Source organism: Meriones unguiculatus, chromosome 1 (assembly GCF_030254825.1).
Source record: "Meriones unguiculatus strain TT.TT164.6M chromosome 1, Bangor_MerUng_6.1, whole genome shotgun sequence".
Lineage (NCBI taxonomy): Eukaryota > Metazoa > Chordata > Mammalia > Rodentia > Muridae > Meriones > Meriones unguiculatus.
In genome coordinates this window covers 88,182,258-88,201,006 of record NC_083349.1, presented here as the reverse complement: position 1 = coordinate 88,201,006, position 18,749 = coordinate 88,182,258, and the positions used below count along the sequence as shown (strand labels likewise).

Genomic DNA, 18,749 nt, shown 5'->3' with positions numbered 1-18,749 from the left:
ACCACATGCTGTACTCTGAATTCACTCATCATGTAGGGAAGATGACCTTAACTTTTGAATCTTCCTGACTTCACCTCCCAAATGATAGGCATATATCCCCTTATGTGGTAGCAATGCCAGGCTAGGTATAGAATTTGGGGCTTTATGCTCTGTTAATTTGAATATATTTAGAAGTATCTCTTACACTAATCTGGCAGTAATTAGCTGCAAGCACTTTCATTTTGGTAAATAAGAAATTTTGCTTACATATTTAGAACTATGAGTGAGCAGCCTTGCCTTGTACTTGATTTCAGTGGAATTGATTTAAGTTTCTCTCTGTTTAGTTTGACGTTGGCTATAGGCTGGCTGTATACTGTCTTTACCAAGTTTAGGTATGTGCCTTGTATCCTTTATCTCTCTAAGACTTTAAACATGAATGGGTATTGGATTTTGTCAAATGCTTTTTCAACATCTAAGGAGATGATCATGTGGTTTTCTCCTTCAGTTTGTTTATTTGATGGATTTCCACATATTGAACCACCCCTGTATGCCTGGGATGAAACCTACTTGGTCATAGTGGATGATATCTTGGATGATATCATGGTGGTGTTCTTGGATTCAGTTTACTAGTATTTTATTGACTATTTTAGAGGAAGACAATGCAGTCAGTCCTGATGAGACCTGATAAGCAAGGGTCAGATGGAAGGGGAGGAGGACTGCCCCATCAGTGGACTGGGGGAAGGGAAGGAAGGAGAAGAGGGAGGTAGGGTGTGGTTGGGAGAGGATGAGGGAAGGGCCTACAGGTTGGATACAAAGTGAATAAATTGTAATTAATAAGAAAAATTTTAAAGTGTACAATTCAAAAAAAATAAACAAATTAGAACTATGTCTATACATAAATCTAAATATGGACACTACATAGTGGATACATATTGTATATGTTAGCAGTAAAAACAAGAAAGAATATATTTAGCAAAATCAATAAACAATGCCACAAGCTAGGAAACACTATGAATACTTTTACCTCAGATAATAAACATAAATTTCTCATACCTAGGAAATGGAAAACACAACCCCCAGAAGTATATTTAGGAAAAACAAAAAACAAACAAACAAAAAAACCCCACAGGATTGAAGAGATGTACCCCAGGTGGAGTGCTTCCTGCTTCTGCATAAGACCCCAGTTCATTTTCCATCACCCAGGTCAAAGGGGCTTACACCTCTAGCTCCACCCGACTTGATACATTTCCTTATCTTTGTAAGCACCAGTACATAATCATATACAAATATACACAAAAATTTAAAACATAAACAAAAGTAAATCAATAAAAAACAATATGCGATCCCATGCGGGGCAAAATGGACCTCGAGGCCATGAGTAGGTATACCAGCCCGGTGAACCCGGCTGTCTTCCCACACCTGATTGTGGTACTTCTGGCCATCGGTATGTTTTTTACCGCCTGGTTCTTTGTTTATGAGGTCACCTGCACCAAGTACACAGGCAACATTTACAAAAAGCTCCTCATCAACTTGGTAGCCTCATTCTTCATGGGCTTTGGAATTTTCTTCCTTCTGCTCTGGGTTGGCACATACATATGAGTCTCCAAGGGTACACCAGGCAGCTCACCAAGTCCCTGCTTTTGTAAATTAATTTTTTATCATTGCTACAAGTGCCCCACCTGCTGTTTACAATAAAGGCAGATGTATGCAAAAAAATCAATATGCATTGTGTATATATGTGCAAATTCATAAAAGTAAAGACTTGTAAAGTAAAGCATGTAGCCTGATTGTCTTAATAAAGATTACCTTCATGTAGGAGAAAGATAAGGTGTCGGAGAGGAAAAACTCTGCTCTTCCACACTGCATTATTGTGTGTTACTAATCTTGAAAGAATATGTCCCTTACACAGTGCATCCTGTACTAATCTTGTACAATGAGAAGGTACTTGTGCGACCTGTACCATTAAGTAGATTGAATTTAAACAGAGAAAATAAAATATGTAAAAAATTCAAAATTGTCACCTTGTGAAAATCAATGTGAATATTTATTTTATGTTTATAACTTGAAGCTTCGATGATCCCTCAGATGGGTGATTATCATATATCAGATAAAAATTAACATTTTACCAAGTTATACAACATACAGCATAAAATCTAAATACTAAAAATGAAACTAAAATTGCACCTCCCAAATCCAGATCTTCTTCTTTTATAATGTATTCATTGTATATCCCAATTGAAGCCCCCTCCCTCAACTCCTATAGTCCCACCTTCCCTTCCTCTTCCCCTATATCCCTTTCCCCTAGTTGACTGAAAGGGGAAGTTCTCCTCCACTGCCACCTGCCCATAGCTTATCAGGTCTCATAAGGACTGTTTGGATCCTCTTTCTCTGTGGCCTGGCCAGGCCACTTCAGCAAAGAAAAGTGATTAAAGAACAGGCAATTGAGGTCATAACAGAGGCAGCTCATGCTCCTCTTACTTGGACTCCCACATGGAGACTGAGCTGCCTATGGTCTACATCTGAGCAGGGGCCTAGGTCCTCTTCATGCATAGTCCTTGGTTGTGCATCAGTCTCTGCAGGACTCCCTGGGCTCAGGGTTTTAGCTTTGTTGGTCTCCTTGTGAGGCTCCTGTCCCCTCCATATCCTTCTATCCTCCATCCCTTCTTCCATAAAACTCCCTGCACTTTGTGCCAAGTTCATCTGTGAGTCTCATCATCTGCTTCAATCCCCTGTTGGGTGGAGTCTTTCAGAGGACCCTCTATAGTAGACTCCCATCTTGTACCCTCTCTTCCAGTGCTACTGGCATCTATCCTGTTTGCCATACTGAATGAGATTTAAGCATCCTTCCTAGAGTCCTCCTTGTTCTTTAGCTTCCTTAGTTCTGTAAATTTTAGTATGGCTATCCTATATTATATGGCTCATATCAGCTTATAAGTGAGTGTATACCACATGTTTCTTTCTGTTTCTGGATTACCTCACTCAAAAGAAAGGGAAACCTTCATCCATTTCTGGTGGGAGTGCAAACTTGTACAACCACTTTGGAAACCAATATGGTACTTTCTTAGAAAACTGGGAATAGCACTACCTCAAGACCCAGCTATACCACTCCTGGCCATATACCCAAAAGATGCCCCACCATTCAACAAGGATATTTGCTCAACTATGTTCATAGCAGCTTTATTTGTAATAGCCAAAATCTGGAGACAACCTAGATGTCCCTCAACAGAGGAATGGATACAAAAAAAAAAAAAAAAAGGCATATTTACACAATGGAATACTACTCAGCTATTAAAAACAAGAAATCATGAAATTTGTAGACAAATGGATGGAACTAGAAAAAAAAATCATCCTGAGTGAGGTAATCTAAATCTAGATCTTTTAACACCACTGGCCCTTACGTTCTTCTTCACAGGAGTTTTCCTGTTGTATGAAATTAGATCAGTGTAGTGTAACTTGCAATGGAGACTGTCCTCCACATTTTAAAATTGGCAGTTGTGCTGACATACTTTAAATGGTGAATGATCCCAGAAGATTTTATTACAATCTTAGATGAAAATGCTGAATGGATTCATGCATATTGTTTGTTTACTTTAGAAAACAAACTCACCAAGGGAAAGGCTCCAAGTGTGGTCTTCATGACACTGAAGTGGCTACCTCTTTGCTCTCAGTCTGCATGAGAGCACTCTTTCTTGAGAGAGAATGAGCATGTCCTGAGTGAGTGATATTTGTTAGGCAGGAAGAGCATTTCAATGAATCAATAATTATTTAGGAATGGACATTTTTTGGAGATTAATGCATGACTAAGTATAGATGCTCATGCCAAAAACCATTAACCCCAATTGGCCCCTGTCCAGTATGTGGCAGCTACATAATGAAGATTTACAAACTACAGACTTGTGGGTTTAGACTTTATTTCCTTGAACATTCTTTTGCAAGGAGTCAAAATGGACTGTTTATTTTATTTTTTTGCAGTCAGAGTTCACTATATTTTATACAGCTTTGAAATACATATGTCTAAGTCTAGAAACTCACTACATAAAAGTACCTACCTGTGCCTACACAGGGAGATAAGATGGTTCTGAGGAGGCAGTATGGTGCAGGCATAGGTTCTCTCAGAGTGCTGTGCTCCTCACAGTAGCATGCTGCAATGAGGAACTATCCTTTCTTCATCAACCATAACCATCTGTACACTTGAGACATAATTTCCCAGTCAGGCCACATCTGATGGTTCAGTGTTGTTTTATTTCCCCAAAGTTTTCTCTAGTCCAAAGTATCACATAAATGGAATGACATAGTGTATAGACCTTGGAGTTAAGTTCACTCATAAAGCATGTGAGATTCACTTGTATAACTTCACATATCAGTGCTGGATTTGTTTGTTTTCCAACTACAAACTTTGGGTGCACTATACTTTAATTTCCCAATTCAGTAACTAATGGAAATGCATGTTGTTTATATATATTACCCAATAAAAAAACAAACATAACAAAACAAACAAAAATTACTAAACATTAGTCCTGTGGTTTGGACACGATTTGAGTGCACTCCCCCAGCGGTTTAGATTCTGAAAACTTGACCTTCATTGTGGCAGTGTTGAGTTATGGGACCTTTGAATGCAACTCCCTAGTGGATTAGGTTATAGGAGTGTTAACATCAACAAAGATTAATGGTAGTCTTCAAAAGTTTACTGAGTTCCCCTGAAGGTGAGTTTTTATGAAGACAGGCAATCTCACGCTCCTGGCTTTTTCTGAACACGGATGTTTCCAATTTCTACTTCACTGTGTTTTGATACAATAGGGGTGCTCTTGCCAGCATGTCAGAACCAACTCTTGGACTTCCAGACTCATAGCTAAATAGTTATCTTTCCTCTATGTAGCCTAAGTTTTAAGCAGCGACATAAAATATAATAAGCCAGTTGGGTACAGTTTCTAAATTATGGTGATGGAGTAAAGAGGAGTGGTTTCACTGCCTTTGCTAAATATGTAGCAGGAAGAATTCTTGACACTATATGTACTTTTCTTAGCCACTGTCAAAAAGTTTTCCAAGGTGACCACAGTTCCCATTTCCACTAGAATTTCAGCTGCTCCATAAATTTATCAATGCATCTATTGTCGGTTTTGGTTTAATCATTCAAATTGAAAGAAAAAATGCCTGAAAAACAGCTGTGACTGCAATGACTGATCAATTGATTCAAACTACAGTGATATTGAGATGTTCGGATAGTGCAATTCCACAAGCTAATTATCATAACAGGCTAGAGGTAGCACCCTGTATGGCAATTTCTTGGCCATTCCTGTGTCAGAACTAACATGCTATGACTAGATTCCATCCACCCAAGAGCTAAGAATGTCAGCAGATAACAAAGGAGGCCTATTAAAAACCTTTTCTCATATTGCTACGATCTCCTCTTTGAGGTACCCACTAATGTATTTTAAGGTTACCTCAACTTATGCATTTCAAAATTACAAAACTTAATGAAACTGCTTCTGTGTTAGAACTTGGAATTTGGGTTAACTTAAATCTATATTGCTAGACCATTGTCATTCAAAATGCCTCCAGAAAAAATTATGCTTTAATTCTCTTTAAGATAAGAGCTGTGGTTTCCTGTGATAGCAAAATAAAAATACTATGGCTGCTCATAATATTTCTTTATCTTTTTCCTGATGACACATGAGATTGAGCACATTTACATGTATTTATTTGACATCTATGTATCTTCTTTAGGAAGTTCTCTTGCTTAGGTCCTTGAATCATTTGATAATGCTCCTTTTATCTTCATATTTTAGGATCATATATACGATCCTTTTATTTATTTTATAAATCCATTATAATAAATTTGCAAATATTTTTTCTTTTGAATTTATATTTCTTAATGTTTCTCTGAAATCCACTACCTTTTTAATGAATGTTAATTTTTATTTCTGTTATGTCATTTTTCATTAATTAATTTATTAACTTTACATCCCAATTGTAACCCCCTCCCTCCTCTCCTCCCAGTCTCGCCATTTCTCAATCCCCTTCTTCAGAGAAAGAGAGGTCCTCATGGGTACCAACCCACCCTGGCACATCAAGTCCCAGCAGGACTAAGGGCATCCTCTCCCACTGAGGGCAGACAGGTCAGCCCAGCTAGGGGAAAGAGAGCATATTGTTATTGTTTTCTGAATAAATGTTAGTGACAACCTAGGGCCACGTGATTTTAAAAAGATTTTAGCTCTTCTTACAAACACTTTGATATGTATTTTCTGAAATATTCATATGTTAGCATTTAATTCTTTAGGTCCTTCTTTTTAAAATTTATTTATTTTTATTTTATATGTATTGGTGCCCTGTCAGATTCAGTGGAATTAGTGTTACAGACACTTGTAACAACTTGTGAGTTGCCAAGTAGGTGCTAGAATTTGAACCCTGGTCCCCTAGAAGAGAATCCTCTGGAAGAACTATCAGTGTTTTTTTTAATTAGTTATTTTTATATTAATTACAATTTATTCACTTTGTATCTCAGCTGTAGCTCCCTTCCTCACTCCCTCCCAATCTGACCCTGCCTCCCTCATCTCCTCCCATGCCCCTCTCCAAGTCCACTGATGGAGAGGTTCTCCTCCACTTCCATCTGATCCTAATTTATCAAGTCTTATCAGGACTGGCTACATTGTCCTCCTTTGTGGCCTGGCAAGGCTGCTCCCCCTTTGGGGGAGGGAGTGGACAAAGAGCCAGCCACTGATTTCATGTCAGAGACAGTCCCTGTTCCCCTTACTAGGGTGCCCACTTGAAGACTGAGCTGCCATGGGCTACATCTGAGCGGGGGTTCTAGGTTATTGCCATGCATGGTCCTCGGTTGGAGTATCAGTCTCAGATAAGACCCCTGGGCCCAGATTTTTTTGGGTCTGTTGCTCTCCTTGTGGAGCTCCTATGCTCTCCAGGTCTTACTATCTCCCTCTTCTTTCATAAGATGCCCTGCATTCTGCGAAAAGTTTGGTTTTGAGTCTCAGTATCTGCTTTTATACACTGCTGGGTAGTCTTTCAGAGGCCTTCTGTGGTAGGCTCCTGTCCTGTTTCCTGTTTTCTCCTTCTTTCAATGTCCATTCCATTTTTCTTTCTGAGTGAGGATTGATCATCTTACCCAGGGTCCTCCTTCTTGCTTAGCTTCTTTAGGTGTATAGATTTTAGTATGTTTATACTATCTTGTAAGTCTAGTATCCACTGATAAATGAGTATATACCATGTGTGTCTTTCTGCTTCTGGAATACCTCACTCTGGATGTTCTTTTCTAGTTCCCACCACTTGCCTCCAAATTTCATGATGTCCTTGTTTTTAATTGCTGAGTCTTATCCCATTGTGTAAATGTACCACAATTGTTGTATCCATTCCACCATTGAGGGACATCTGTATTGTTTCCAGGTTCTGGCTATTAGGAATAAAGCTGCTTATGAACATGGTTGAACTAATGTCCTTGTTGTGTCCATGAGCATATTTTGGGTCTTTAGGCTCTAAAAGAGCCTTAAAAAGAATACATTTTCCCCCAGGTACTATAATCCCAACAGAAACATCACAAGTCCTTAACTCAAGACTGAAGAAATGGCTCAATAATTAAGATGTTTTCAATGAAGGTGGGAGGATTTCAGCTTGATTCAGTTTGAAAAGCTGGGTGCAGGGCTGTGCAGATGACTCAGAAATCAAACATGTGTACAATGCCTGAGTATAATGCCCAGACCTCACATCAGGAAGCTCAAAAATTCCTTTATCTCCACTTCCAGGAGACTATGTAGCATTGATCTCCTCATACACTCTCATACAGCTGCACACACCAACATGGAGACCCGCATACATACACAGAATTAAAAGTAAAATAAATCTCTAAAATAAAACTGCACAAACAAACAAAGAAAACTGGGTGTACTGAATGTCCTGTGCCTCTGATACCTAGCTGGGAAGATATAAACAGGAGGATCCCTTGGGTTTCCTGACCTCTAGCTAACCAATGAGCTCCAGACCTGGTGTGAGATACTGCCTCAAAACTTAAGGAGGAGAATCACGTGCAGAAGACACTTTCATCACTCTCTGGCCTCAACACAAATACATATACACAAACACATATACACATATATGGCACACACATACAACACATACACACACACACACACACACACACACCTATAAGTTCTGTTCACACAGCCTACTATTTGAAGAAAGTTACTTAACTGCATGCTTTACTGTGCAGAGACAGAAGGAACTTTACATACTTGGTGGTTTCAGGTTAAGTCATCAAGTAGAAATAATTCTTTGGCTTTGTTTTTCCCTTCTCTACATTGATAATACTTTCCCAGTTTAAACTCGGCTATAGATTATTTCCTACAAGGACATTTGTGAGAGTAGGGATTCCTTATAATAAGAGGCACAATGAAACAGGCATGCTGGGGTCCATTCTTGGTAGTACGTTTAATATTAAAATATTATTGAAATAACTAGGGAATAACCAACCACCAGGTCAAGTTTCCTTCAAATACTTTCACTCACCCTGCTTTCGAAGCTCTCTAAAGTTCTCTTTATTAATCACACACCCCTTGTAAGCAGGTTTTACATGTGCCAATATGTACTTTGTACTCAAAGAAAAAAGAATTGGAAAATAGAGCAGAGTATAGTATAATATTATCTATGTCTAAATATTCAAGTCAGTGGGAACACTATGAGATAAAGTAGTTTTCACAATACAAGGTATCAAAAGGAAAAGATGCAATACATACTTTTTTATTATTAACCCCATTCCTGCAACTTCAATCTTAATAAAGAACCCACTAAAGATGCTTCCCCATGTGCCAAATGCTCTGAATTATATGGAGTTATTTTCCAGACATTTTTCGTTATTTTTACTTATATCATCATATCAAATAGAAAACTGTAGATTTAATGTATATACATATCATCTGTCAATCTAACAGTCTAGTACACAAGCAAAGAGAAAATAGAGTAAATTTAAAAACCAGTTGGTTTCCCTCCGTTTTCATGAGGATGTCTGATCAAATAAGTTCAGAGAAAACAACAGGACGAGCATGAGAGGCAAAAAGACAAAGACAACCTATTTGTGTTTCTCCTCAAATGATTATTGTTTCTTATACGCTTATAATTGAGTCCAGTGTTGTCATCACTGGATTATACTTGGCCAATATGAACAGTTACTGGTGGCACTTGCCTACCAAACTCCTCTATTATGGTTTATATTCTAAAATGCCTATAGCACATATACATTGCATATATACATTCTCTCAAAAGTAACAACTAGCATGAGTTTTTTAGGCAAAAATTTTTGCGTGGTATGTTATTCCTTAAACCAATCACTGAAGCAGATATGAGAATTATCTATATTTTATAGAAGACGAAGACAACCTGACAAAGAAGGCAAACCACCTGTCCAAGGGCACACATTTAACAGGCAATGGAAAACACAACTAAAAACAAATATTCTAGACTAAAAACTTTTCTTTAATTATGAACAATAGGAATTTAAAGTGCTAACTCCCTTTTCAGACTCCCTTAGCACACAGTAGGCATATAATAGAAAATATGAATTGGCACATTACTGAATTTGAAGGCTCCAAGACAAGCTCCATGCTCATAACAAGTGCAGCTCACTGCAGCCAGCAACTACCTATTATGAAAATGAGCTATTGGCAGGGTCTGAAAGAAATGAGGGAGGGCCTCATGAGGATTAAAAGGTATAATGAAAATCAGGAAGCAGGCTTAATGAGAAAGAAATTCAATATGTTTTGTCTCCTCTCAAGTTCCTTTATGTTTGTCCTACTCATGTAGGAATGACGAAGTTTGTTTCCCTATTGCAGCTTTTTGCCTCCACCACATCACCAAGTAACTCCTCCTGCTTCTTTAGTGAAACATGAGACTGGATGATAGGGGAAAACAAAAAGGACGGATTACTAGCAAAGGCAGGTGAGTCAATATAACATATTGACTGCAATAGATAGTTTTAGATGTTATCAGCATGCTTACAGGTACAGTGTGAAGTAAAATTTACCAAGTTCTTGAACTGAAAGAATAACTGCATGTCTTTTGACACTAAGAATTACATGAACTAAGCTTTTTCTAAAAATTTCTAAAATACTACATACAGAAAAATTAAAATGGCTATGTAAGAACAAACTGAAAAGGAAGACATTTTTTCCAAATAAAACATTTACTATTAATATCTATAAGAAGGAGGAGGACTCTGCAGCCAGTCCTGAAGATACCTGATAAAACAGGGTCAGATGAAAGGGGAGGAGATCCTCCCCAATCAGTGGATTTGGAAAGTGGCAGGGAGGCGATCAGGGAGAAAGGGTGGGGTTGGGAGGGAATGAGGGAGCGGGATACAGCTGGGATACAAAACTAATAAAATGTAATGAATAATAAAAATAAAAAATAAAATAAAATAAACCTATAAGAAGGGGTTCTTTAATGAGAAAGAAAGGTAAATGATGGCATGATGGCCATGGAAGAAAAGAGTTGGCGTTTAATTGTTTATAAAAGAAAATAGTCATCGAATGGCCAGATTGGAAGACACTGCAGTCCCAAGCCTTCACTTTAATGAGTGAAAACAGAAGCCTAAGCTGTGTATACACTCACACACTCACTGGAGTTCTCTGTGTAGTAAACTGCTCACAAGAATTTTCAGCAACTAAAAATTATGGCATTAATTGTTTATTCTGCTTAAAATTGTGAGTTAATAAATTATGCATTAACAAATATAAAGATAAATGCACCTTCTAATCTATATTTCTAGAAAGTAAACATTTCATACTTTCCCTTCATTAGCCAGTGGCTGGCACATGTTTCAACCATGAAGTACTCTGTGGGTCAGGATCTCACTCTCCAACCTACCATAATCTTCTGTATTCTACTGTCATACTACTACTTAAACTTTTTGTGAAATCCACATAAAACATATTATAAAATGTTTTTAATTTCTGCTAAAATGCAATGTTAGTAAAATGTAAACAAATTATAGATTCCGGGTGGTAAATTTTACTTGATATCCTGCCAGTCACAGTGATTTCCTCCACACACTACTTATTAATTTTTTACCCTTATTATGCAACGGACCAGGTGAGTCAATCCCTTTACTGCTGACCTACATTACCAGCTCTTACAAAACATTTTTTCTTCACTGTTAACTACGTAGACAAAGCCCTTATCTTTGTTCTTTCACTGGCAACTCATTCACTGGCAAGGAGAAAGGATTATAATAATCCTTAAACATTTTCTCGGTTTTAGAGGCTAGTGTGCGTGAGTACATGTGTGTGAGTTCCTATACGGGGACTCTTGCGCTCAAGTATGTTGGAAGGAGCAAGTGCATAGGTACATGTGTGTGTGCAGATGAGTGCAAACACAAAGGTGCAGATGTGTGGGTGGCACAAGCACATGGGTGTATGTCAGAGTGTCGGTGTGCGCAAGGGTGTGGGTGGTGCAAATACGTGCATACATGAGACTGTGCAGGTGGGTACAAGCGCAATGTGGAAGCCAGAGGACACGCTCTGGTGTTCTTGGCCAGACACCATCACTTTTGTTTGTTAGTCTGAGATATGGTCTGTTGTGTTGTGAAACTCGGTGAGTAGCCAGTGAGTCCCACGGAGCCTCCTATCTCCATTCCCTGGCAGTCACAGTGTAAGTGGTGATACCATGCACAACTCTTTGATGTGGGTTTTGTTAAGGTACAAAGCTGAAGCGATCAAGCAAGATGTGAGTTGGTATTAATTTGGGAGAGGGCTGCATTGCTTCAGGAGTTGATTAAAGGGTGCAAACTGAAAAATAATGTCCTGCCAACTATCCTAGAACCATGTTCTGGTTTTCATTGTCCTCTGCACATGCCTCCTCCAGACCACAGTACATTACCAGACATGAGCACACTTTGCTGACTATGCTCTCTCCAGTCTCTTTGCAAATTTTTGTTATTTAACTCTTATTTTAAGTATTAATTACTTTCTATTTTCTCTTTTCTTACTGTTGTTCTATATTTAGGAAAATAACCATTTTTATTCCCAAAATATACACTAACAAAATTAAAAAAGGCTTTTATTATTATTATTTCATTGCCATGTTATTTGTGATAACCACATTCTAAGCAGTCCATACTTACTATTTTTCTATAACCTTTTAAGACACAGACTGTTACTTATCTGCTCATAGATGAGAAAACTCATATATAGGTTAAAAATTCAATCACAAGGCTGGCTGATTTGACAGCCTGTACTCTTATACTTAGTGGTATGTTCCTTAATGAAAGAGATATTATCTAAGAAGTTTATCATTAGGCAATAACCTTGTGTGAACATAGAAGGGTGTGTTCACACAAGGCAAGAAGGCCAGGGCATCGCTAAGCAACATATTCTCATGGGATTTCTATGGTACATGCAGTCTATTGTTAACCAAAACAGCATTATGTAGAACATGACTACCCTGTTTATCTAATAAATGTACACATACACATTCACACATAATCAACTATTCTGAAGTTACCTCTCAGATACATTTTACCTACTGCACCTCAAGAAATAATCTATTTTAAAATTGGGCAATCACAATGATAACCTATATTTAAGTTTCACTATTATACTTAATGAATGAATGAGTACCCTTGAAGTTGGAAAAAGCAAGTTGCCACCAAGCTTGAAGACCTGAGTTCAATCCCTGGTAAAAGAAGAGAATCAACTTCAGTAGTAAAAGGAAAAAGGAAAAAAAAAAAAAGGTGTCTTCTAACCTACGCAGGCACGGTAAGACATGCTCCAGCCCACACACATTCACACAAAATTAATACATAAAATGTAATGACTTAAAAAAACTCTTCTCTAGGAAAGAACAAAACCAAACATGAACAGCCAAATATGAAAGCAAAGATGTAAGCATTTTATGTGTTCCACAGGAAATCTCATCATATTTAAAGAAGTGGCTTTTAAAGTGTCTTTTTCATAAAAAAAATTTTTTAATCTAAATGCAGTTCACCAGTAGGCACTGCATTAATCCTAAGCCATGAATCCAAGAAACAGTTAATAATAACATGAACAGATAATCATTAAAGTTACAGATGATATAAATTACATATGTAGTATACATATAAGTTCCTTAAAATTACAATTCAAAATTGAGACTAAAATTATATACAAGAACAATGACTGCAAAATTAACTCCATGAAAGCTACAGAAAGCAAAGGACAGAGTAACAGAATTTGTTTGTAAATAGGATTGGTGATATGGCTATGTGAAGCATTCCTGTCTTTTCTTCAAAATTCATTCTCAACTTTAAAATATGTCACACACATGTTAAAAAATGTGTGAGATCAGTTTAGAGACATATGGGGGAATAGTCAAACATTAAAAAAAAAACATTTTATCGATGAAATGCATGGATGGAGGCATTCATACCAAAGCCAAAGTGTTTACTCAATATGTGACTTATTATTAATTTGGGAGAGGTCTGTGCTGCTTCAGGAATTGATTAAAAGGTGAAAACTGAAAAAAAAAATGACTTGTCAAGCTGAGAAGAACCATAGAGGTCATTTAGGTCCACCTTCTTGGTTTGCAGATGAAGTCTATGAGAGAGTAACAGTGAATACCCCAAGGACACACAGTGAATTAGTGACAGAGAGGAAGTAAAAAGTTCAGTAGGCCTGAACCTTAGAGAACTACACTTGAAAATGTGAGAATACTGGAAGATGTCAGTGGCCTTTGAATAATTGTCACATCCCATACATTGGCTTATTCTTTGGTTAAACAAACATGATGTGGTCAGGTCTGGCCTCTCTGATGCAAGCCAGCTCCGAAATACACAGCAATAATTCTTATATGATGAAGAAAATGCTTCAGCTGGCTTAGAACCCACTTGCTTTGATTTCCACTTGCCTTATAAAAAATTAATATCATTTTGGTAGATATGTAATGAAGAAGCTAGAGTCCTGAAACTCCAAACATTGCTGAAAAAGACTATTGCAGAGGAAGAACGTCTTAGCTATGTGGAATATGTATGACTTTGATCATGAATAGTGAACAGGCTCTAGAAGGAGGTGTCGTGTCTTAGTTGTACTGAGCTCCTGTGTCTGAAATGAAAATGGGGTAAAATCAATCACTGCTGTGGGAAGATGATGAATGAGTTGTCTTCTGGGGCAGGACGAGGTGGTGCTACTTTTAATCATTATTTTCTTGTACAATGATAAAAATGGATATGTTCTTTCTGAAAATATTCATATGAAAGAAATTGTCAACTCACATTTTCTTCTCAAGAAATCATAAACAGAATCAAAGCCAACATGAAGATTGGAGAAGGTGGGCCTAAGTTTCTCTGTAAAACAAATTAAACCATTTTTAGGAAGCACGAAGTCTGCTCAACCCAGCAAACCGTGAAAGCCTAAGTAACTGTCACCCTCAACGCAATGCAGAAAATGGGATAAGGCTCTAGAACATAATTTAAGAAAACCTGACTTAAAAGCCCACATCCACTTTTTACCAAATTTCTGGTTCTCAGCAAATCAGTAGCCTCAAAAATCTAGAACTAGAACAAGAATATTTGAAAAATCCTCAGGAGCAAACTTGTTTCCCCGATGGGGATGCCTTTATGTAATGAGAGCTGGATCCCAGGCTCACCTAGGACTGCCTGAATCTGTGCTTTCTCCTTTGCGAGATTACCTGCTACTACAAAAATCTCACAGTAGAAATCCACAGTTTACAGACTCCTTCCATATCAGGATCTTTCACATGACCCAGGTTCTACACACTCATGAGTAGGAAGTGATGTGATGAGTCATAGCAGAGTCTCTCCCTGTCATAGTCTTACTCCGTAGGTTGCATTTAAGGAACAGAATGAATCAATGAACATTTTTCTCATATTAGATTGTTCCTGAAGTTTTAGAAGTTACAAGACACTGGAATTACAATTACTGTTAATACATTGTTAATAGAAAAACATAATTTTTCAATTGTCTTGATTTGACTTAGTAACCAAATTTCCTCAGGGCAGCAGTTCCAAATATTCAATATTTAAAATGAATATAAATTTCATCTATATAACTTAAACAATCTATACATTCCCTCCCAAACCTTTCCTCCCTCCCTCCTTCATCTCTTCCCTGCCCCTTTCCAAGTCCACTGATTGGGGAGGACTTCCTCCCCTTTCATCTGACCCTGTTTTGTCAGGTATCTTCAGGACTGGCTGCAAAGTCCTCCTCTGTGGCCTAGCAGGACTGCTCCTCCCTTGGGGGGGTGGGGAGGTCAAAGAGCCTACCATTGAGTTCCTGTCAGGAATAGTCCCTGTTCCCCTTACTATGGGAAACCAATTGGTTATTGAGCTACCACGGGCTTAATCCAAGCAGAGGTTCTAGGTTATATCCATACAGGGTCCTTGGTGGAGTGTCAGTTTCAGAAAAGACCCCTGTGCCCAGATATATTTGGTCCTTGTGGAGCTCCTATCCTTTCCACGTCATACTAACTCCCCTTCTTTCATATGTTTCCTGCACTCTGCCGAAGGTTTAGTTATGAGTGTTAGTATCTGCTTTGATACACTGCTAGGTAAAGTCTTGCTATCAAGTCCACAAACCTCCATAAGTTTAAAACTGAAGCGCTGATATGTAAATAACTGTCAGTTACTAAAGATTACATATACATGTACAAAAAGTAGTATCAGACCTTTTTAGCTGATGAAAAATTAAGATCTATTATACTAACTAGAATATCCCTACAAACACGCTGATAAAATGTAGGAACCATTTCTTGTGAAGCATTCAAGAGATAATTTCACTTTTAAATATGTTACATTAATGCAATTATCAAAATGATTTGCATGTGCTTACTCACAGATTGTGTTATAATATGCTAGAGATAGTGGTTTATATGCACTCCTTCCCATGCTTGATTCTGATGAGTTTCAAAAAATAATTTGGACTGGACACGGTAAATATGCTTCTAAGATTGCAATCTCATGAAGATATGCATTCAGAATCTATTGAATATTTGCCACATATTTGTCTTTGACAGTAATGACAATATAAATATTATACTTAGAAAAGTAATCTGATAATGTGGGCCTGATGACAGAAAAACATTTTACTATCCTGTAAGGGAGTCGATAATATTTCAAAGTATTTTATAAGCCTTTTCACAGTGCACACAGCCCCTATTATAATGTGAACCCTTTCAAAATAAAGATCTTCTTTTGTACTTATAGCACAGTTTCAACTAGATAAATATATTTATTGACAAATGAGTAAATGAATTAGTCAATAGGTTAGATTTAAACTAGTGGACTAGCGGAGGGGTATAGGGGAAGAAGAAGCAGGGAGGGTGGTATTAGGAGTAGACAAGGGAGGGGGCCACAGCTGGAATACAAAGTGAATAAATTGTAATAAATAATAATAAAAATAAACAGATATAAAATATTTTATATTTGTCTGTCTTTATGCAGATCCACAAGTTTCATATGTTGAAGGCCTGGTCCCAAGTTGATGTGTATACCATGAACTGGCAGAATCTTGTAGACGGTAGGACTTGGAACAAATAAATGAAGTCATTGGTGGTAGCCACTGAGGGACTACAGTGACTCAAACCCTCTCCCCTCCCATGTGGCATGTCTTGGAGTGAGCCGCTTCTTCCATAAGGACATTACAAGGTGCTCTGCCTTGCCGGAGTTCCAGATAGAACATGGCCAAAGAACCGTGAACTGAAAACTCTGAAACCATTAAAAAAAAAAAAGGGACCAAGTCTTTTCACCGTTTCAATTGCTTTCAGCAGGTATTTTATTACAGTGACAGCACACACACACACACACAAAAAAAAAAAAAAATTACATAAATATGTGTAGACTAGTAATGACAGGAAGATTTTCCTAGAAGATTAAAACTAACTGACAAAAACATGTGGATATTTGTTATTGGTATTACCACTTTGAACAATTTATTTGAAGTGGTATCCACAAGTTGCAGAAAGATAACAAAAGTGACATTAGCTAGTTAGATCTTTAATATGTGCTTTGGACCTTTACTGCAGTTATTATAAGCATTTTCACTTAACTGTTATTTATTTAATACACTTCCTGCACTACTTCCCACTATACATGGTGAATATCCCTTGATAAGCTTGACTGATAAGGCCCCTGTGTTCTCCCAGTTGAGTTCAGAGGAAGGCCACTTGAAGTAAAGGTTCTCAGAGGGAGCTGAGGACAGAAAGGTAATGAGAACGGAAAGAGGCAGCACTTCTCACAGATATCTTCTGTTCTTAGTCAAACATACTTGGCAAATTCCATCTGTGTCACTTTCAAAACAGACATTTAAACCAAAACTCTAAACACAGCTTTTACAGATGTTATGCATGCATACTGGCCCAGTACTGCATGTAACCAAAACAATGGTCCCTTATCTCCCTCTCCTGTAGATCTATTGTCTATTCTCTCTATGCTCGTTACAAGTGTTTTAGGAGAAATCCAACACTCTTGTGTTCAATTACTTCAAAGCTTTCTTTGAAAATTAGAATGAATATGATCTTCCTTGAGATTTAACAGATTCTACCTAATCTGCCTTCGGTGGCCATGACTTCTATCTCTGAGACTCTATTTAGCTCACAGTTTCAATGCTCAGCATCCAAGCCAAAGGTGGGCTTTGTCCACACTTGCACCTCAGGCCTTGTGCACCCACACTCAGGCTTGCACCAGGAATATATGTGTCCTTATTGTGATATCCCTCAAAAGTCTCTTTTGCTGGGCTTATTGCAATCCCCCCACCCCCCAACCAGGCTTTCATGTTCTTCATACAATGGTACTTGCCATTTTCTTTTTTTGTTGTTGTTGTTGGTTTTTTTTTGTTTGTTTGTTTGTTTGTTTTTTCATTTTCCTTCACATTGCAAAGAAAGGTTAGGATGCTAAAATAATCAGTTGTATTTGAGTTCCCAGGGACTGTCTACTTGTAACCCAGTCTTTAAAAGTTGTTTGGAAAAGAATACTGAGGAGATAATTGAGTCAGTAAAGTGCTTGCTGTGTAATATGAAGACCAAAGTTTAATTTTCAGGACTCCTGTAAAAATGCTGGAGGCGGCAGTGGAGCGTGCGCAAGGAATGTGTGCTTATAATTAACTGAATGTCCTTGAAGTATTGACAAACGCCGCCACACTGACCCTGCAGAGTACAATGACTATCCCCTCAGAGAGGTGGGAGGAGGACTGAATGGAACATCAAGAGAAGAACAGTGAACCGGGAAGTGCTTCACAGCAGTAAAATTGCTGCAGCCCATTGTTTTGTACTCGGTACTTGCCATTTTCTAACGCCAGTTATATTATGAAACATTCTTATTGTTTTATTTCATTATCACTGTCCTTCATGCCAGATCTTATCCATGAACGCAGCTTTATTTTTACACATCTCTGTCCTCGGCACCTGTATTATTCACCTTAGTGCAAGAGCTGAGATACTTTTCCAAAGAATAAATATTTTATTTAGTTCTTTCATTTTCAGAAGTTACTAACATTATTAATATTTTTAGACAAAAATAGTAAGGTAAAAAGGAGATGACACATCCTTTTCTAGAAAGAGATAAAAGAATCCAGGAAATGAGGCTCATATTTGAGGACAGGATAGATGCTGGTCACGGGAATGAAAACAATAATAATATAATTTTTACTTTGGGGATTTTAATTTCTTGATTATTTTAATTTCAAAACTATATAACACATACTTTAGAAAAATTATTGTACCTGATTCAGTAATCTCAATTTTCTTTTGTTATTTTTAAATGATTTAGTAAATGTTGTAACCAATGA

General features: G+C 37.6%; 2 protein-coding genes across 44 annotated transcripts in view; one reads left to right on the top strand and one right to left on the bottom strand.

Annotated features, from left to right (window-relative positions):
* The window catches only part of Nrxn1 (neurexin 1), a 1,167,492-nt gene that overhangs the window by 1,123,272 nt on the left and 25,471 nt on the right, over positions 1-18,749 (bottom strand). The gene's annotated exons all lie outside the window — the stretch shown is intronic.
* On the top strand, positions 1,330-1,606 carry LOC110541416 (transmembrane protein 258-like). The gene has a single exon (XM_060393302.1). The coding sequence runs from the start codon at positions 1,339-1,341 to the stop codon at positions 1,576-1,578; it is 240 nt and encodes a 79-aa protein (XP_060249285.1). The 5' UTR covers positions 1,330-1,338; the 3' UTR covers positions 1,579-1,606.